General features: G+C 32.7%; 1 protein-coding gene across 1 annotated transcript; it reads right to left on the reverse strand.

Annotated features, from left to right (window-relative positions):
• Positions 1-2,452: 2,452 nt before the first annotated feature.
• Positions 2,453-3,445, reverse strand: LOC138879311 (uncharacterized). The gene is made up of 2 exons (XM_070158917.1): positions 3,177-3,445; positions 2,453-3,083 (listed from the first exon to the last, which is right to left on the reverse strand). Exons 1-2 carry the CDS (start codon positions 3,443-3,445, stop codon positions 2,453-2,455), a joined length of 900 nt encoding a protein of 299 aa, XP_070015018.1.
• Positions 3,446-5,539: the final 2,094 nt, after the last annotated feature.

Here is a 5,539-nt window from a genome sequence, read left to right on the forward strand (position 1 = left end):
CACTAGAAGATTGTCCAACCGGGACATCAATACGGATTGGAACATTCTCTGTAGGGATATGTGATTTTGTTATCCTTTTCAAATCCGTAAATGCATCTGGCATTTGATTTGCTATTCTCTGCAAATGGATAATCTTTTGCACCTCTTTTTCACAAATAGAGGCACGTGGATCAAGATGAGATAATGATGGATTTTTTCACAAAATTTCCCGTTTGGTTTCACCAACTTCTCCCCCTAATTTTGGGAAAAGTGTCTCATCGAATCGACAGTCTGCAAATCGAGCACTGAATAAATCCCCCGTTAATGTTTTAAGATAGCGAATAATGGAGGGCGATTCAAACCCAACATATATTCCTAACCTTCTTTGCGGACCCATTTTGGTGCTATATGGCGGTGCTACAGGCACATATACTGTGCATCCAAAAATTCTTAAATATGATATATTAGGTTCATGACCCAAAACTAATTGCAACGGGGAATATTTATGATAATTTGTCGGTCTGAGACGAACTAGCATTACTGCATGCAAAATGGCATGACCCCAAACAGAAGTGGGCAGCTTCGTTTTCATGAGTAACGGTCTTGCTATCAATTGCAGACGTTTAATTAAAGACTCTGCAAGACCATTTTGAGTGTGAACATGAGCTACATGATTTTCCACTTTTATCCCAATTGATAAGCAATAATCGTTAAATGTTTGGGATGAAAACTCAGCAGCATTATCAAGTCTAATAGACTTAATTGGATTATCGGGAAATTGTGCCCGTAATCGAATTATTTGTGCCATTAATTTTGCAAACGTGAGGTTGCGAGATGACAATAGGCACACATGAAACCATCTAGAAGATGCGTCTATTAAGACCATAAAATATCTAAACGACCCACTAGATGGGTGAATAGGTCCACAAATGTCCCCTTGTATACGTTCCAAAAACGCAGGGGATTCAATTCCAACCTTTGTTGGTGATGGTCTAATAATTAACTTGCCTTGATAACAAGAAGTGCAAGAAAATTCATTATTTAAAAGAATCTTTAAATTATTTAATGAATTCCCATTTGAGTTTTCTATAATTCGTCTCATCATAATTGATCCAGGGTATCCCAATCGATCATGACAAAGTACAAAAGTATTGGAATCAGTAACCTTTTGGTTTACGGTAGAATGTGCCTCAATTGCACTAATTCTTGTCCAATACATGCCACAAGATAAAGATTGGAACTTCTCAATAACCCTCTTTTGTCCAGAGACATTCTTGGTAATGATGAGATATTCAAGATTATTCTCATCTATTGTCTCAATATGATATCCATTTCGACGGATATCTTTAAAACTCAACAAGTTCCTCTTGGACTGGGAGGAGAACATTGCATTCTCTATGATAAGTATTGTTCCTTTAGGCAGAGTTATAGTAGCTCTTCCAGAGCATTCAATTAATTTACTACTACCAGAAATTGTAGTAACATCTGCCTTACATATATTTAAATGAGAGAAATATTTCTTCTCTTTGAATATTGTATGTGTCGTACATGAATCAATTAAACAAATATTTTTGCAATTGAACTTTGATCCAAGTTTGCTTTGTGGGATATCCATATTTGCTTCCAATGATTTGGCATACAAAAGAAATAGACGAATAAATATTAGTATTTTCAGAGAACAAGGAAAGAAATAAAGTTAAACAAATGATTTGATAATGACATTTTAATGCAATTTTGAGTAAACTCTTATTATATATAATACAAACAATTACGTAGTTAAAGATTATACAATTATAAGCACACTATACACCAATGACCCAGTATGGTAATGATTATTATAGATACTTTTTTTAAAACAACTGGAAATTTCCGCAAAAAAAAAATATTACCCAAACGTCATTTGATATTTTTGAAAAATTCAATTCAATAGGTGGTTTCCGTTTTTTTTTTGGTGAAAACTAAAAAGCTTTGCTCTAATAGTGTTTAGCTGGAAAGCTTTTGGAAAACTGAAAAAGTATCAACAACTTTTTGTAAACAAATGTCGTAAAAATTAACTAGTATACTACTATATCAGACTTGTGTAGTAGTAATGCAAACAAACTATTTATTAAATGATTCTATGATACTATATGCTATGATTATGTTATTTATCATTAGTAATGCTAATGTACATTTCATGTGCAATTGCTAGCTTTTACAATTAAATAACTATTTTGAAATTGTAATGACTGTAGTAAAAAAAATGTACGTAATAACATTGAATTTTGTGTTGCAGTTCACGTGATTGGTTAGGAATCAAGTTTATTGTTTAAAACAAATATAAGAATCAGATTTAATCAAAACGTACCAACACTATTTCATAAAACAAATAATACTAATCGATATTAATGACTACTACTCATGTAAAGAACTATGATTACATGATGTTTTTTCACTAACTACTATGAATTGGCAAAAATAAAATTTAAACTACTCAATCTTCTTTAACCACGGATCTATCACCGATCAAGTGGTCTATTTTCCCATCAGGGTGCTCAAAGAAGTCAGCCACATCCAAGTGGGTGATGTCAAAATCATTGTCAGAGACAAAATTGGCTTTAGGACCTTTATTCTTTAGAGATGCTCTTGGTACACGACAAATATTTGCCCAATGACCTTTTCCACCGCAACGATAACATTCGGTTTCTGAACCATTTGCCTTTGGTTTCTCATCTTTTCCTTTCCACTTTTGGTGGTTATTTTTCTTTGAGGGGTGATTAACACCAGAAAAATTTCTTCCTTGTCCACGGCCATGACCATGACCACGACCACGACCACGAATAGGGCCACGGCCTTTTCCACGCTTAGCATAATGGGAATATACCTCATCCACTTTAGGCAATGGTGTAGACCCAGTGGATCGATTTTCGTAATTTCTCATGAGCAAGTCATTGTTTCGCTCAGCCACAAGGAGAAAAGAAATCAACTCAGAGTACTTTTTGAAACCTTTCTCTCTGTATTGCTGTTGCAAGACCATATTGGAGGCATGAAACGTTGTGAACGTTTTTTCAAGCATATCATAATCAGTGATAGTATCTCCACAGATTTTTAATTTAGAAGTAATTCTGAACATTGCGGAATTATATTCAGAAATAGACTTAAAGTCTTGGAGCCTCTGATGAGTTCAATCATATCGTGCTTGTGGAAGAGTGGCCAACTTTAAGTTGTCATATCTTTCCTTTAAGTCATTCCACAAAGCAATTGGATCTTTGACTGTGAGATATTCTATTTTCAACCCTTCATCAAGGTGATGGCGCAAGAAAATCAAGGTCTTAGCACAGTCTTGGGTGGATGCTTTAGTTTTGTCTTTAATGGTATCTCCAAGACCCATTGCATCTAAATGAATTTTAGCATCCAACACCCATGTCATATAGTTCTTGCCCGAAATTTCAAGGGCAATGACCTTTCTTTTCATAATACCAGTCATAATTAAAAGAGGAGAAAAGTTGTACCTTAATCTTCTTGAGACGGTAGAATCTTGTGCTGATAACGCGTTATAAAACAATAAAAGTAGAAGAACAATATTGCAGAGAAAGAGAGAGAAGAAATTCTTATTGAATTTTGGGATGATTTACAATTGGGTAAGACCCTCTATTTATAGGGGGAAAATGACTTAGCCACAAAGTAAAACTCTCTACAAGATAGACATTCACCCTAAATAGAATCCTATTCATAACAGTATGCATTTTATAGTCCAAAACTAATTAAAAGGCTAGCCACCGATCCAACTATCACGGAAGTACAATCTCGTCCTTCATCCAAAAATCGCTCTTCTCCAATTCCAACCCAAGTTCCAAAATAGAAAAATGAAATCTAAGATAAGAAGTAGGAATTTGAGATCTTCAATGCCGTCGTATTATACATACATAAAGCCAGGAGCGTTGGCACAACTCAGGATCTCCAAAATTACTGCTAAATCAAGACCAAACGATGCTCAATCTCCAATTGCAATGTGCTAACAAATACCCAACACAAAACAGACCTTTTAGCACCAACCACAGAGGGCTTAATTTCTTGTTTCAATTTGAAGATTGCTAACCACCGTCACTATATAAATTGTGTTACTTCTTCTGGTTTCTTCTTCTCTTCCTATAACCCAAAAAAATCAGAAATTCCAAAAAAAAAAATGGGATAAAGAGCAAAGCAAACATTGCCCATTGATGTTCTTGGATATGGATAGAGGTAGCTGATAAGCTTAAATACAAAAAGAGAGAGAGAGAGAGAGATATTGAATTGTTTCTCTCTCTCTTTAAGTTTTCTGTTGTTTTGTGTGTGTACTGTTTGGTGTTATTCTCAAGAAAGTTCAAAAGAGAAGTGGTGAGCATGGGATACATAGAGATCAACGAGGCACTCACTAGTTTTTGTCCTCTAAAAAAGCACAACTGTGTGACTTTTATGTAGGTGGCACGTGTGACAGACATATACTTTGCTGTTTTAGGTGGGTTTTTTAGTTTATGTGGATTTAGGATTAATGCAAGTAATGCAGTTAATTTAAATATGTGCAACCAAGAAATTAATGTGCTTAGTAGATTGTATTTACATCAATGAAGTGTTTTATTTTGCTTTATTTATGCTTATTTGTCTTGCCTGTGAATTAATTTCAGTTTTAATGAGGTAACATGTTGTTTGACGATTATTTCAATTACACAATTGTGTTTACTTATTGTGTTCAATTACTACATAATATATATACAAAATAAACTCTCACTATACAAAATATATACAAAAATAGACTGTCATTATACAAAAAATATACAAAATAGACTATTACTATACAAAACATATACAAAATAGACTGTCATTATACATAAAATATACAAAATAGACTGTCACTATACAAAAAATATACAAAATAGATGTCACTATATAGAATATATACAAAATAGACTGTCACTATACAAAAAATATACAAAATAGATGTAACTATACAAAATATATACAAATAAGACTGTCATTATACAAAAATACATGATACACTCTAAATACACGGTGTGCACACATTACGCATAAAAAATGTATATATAATTTATATACACTATGTTTACATATTAGAAAATACACATGCATATACAATTTTGATACATTGTTCAGACAGATTATACATTCACAATAAAAACTACACTTGGGGTACACAAATATATACACTTTAGATACACAAGCACACTCGAAATAGGCTCAATATACACTAAGGATACACTGCCGAACTTAGGATACAATATTTATACATTTCAAAATATATATAAATATATATATATATATATATATATATATATATATATGAACGGAAAGTATAACTTTTCTACAAAACTATAATTCATTAAAATTATCCAGTACGTACAACTTTATACATACATATATATGCGCACACACACTTTATATATATACTGCACTTCGCCTATCATTAAATCCAATATTAAATAGTATTAAAAAAAGTAAAAGTAAGAGAGAGAAAAAAAAGGTGTTAGAATTAAAAGAATTGAAGAAAAGAAGTAAAAAAATATAGAAAGAGTAAAAAGTCAAA

The sequence above is a fragment of the Nicotiana sylvestris genome, chromosome 10, assembly GCF_000393655.2.
Source record: "Nicotiana sylvestris chromosome 10, ASM39365v2, whole genome shotgun sequence".
NCBI lineage: Eukaryota > Viridiplantae > Streptophyta > Magnoliopsida > Solanales > Solanaceae > Nicotiana > Nicotiana sylvestris.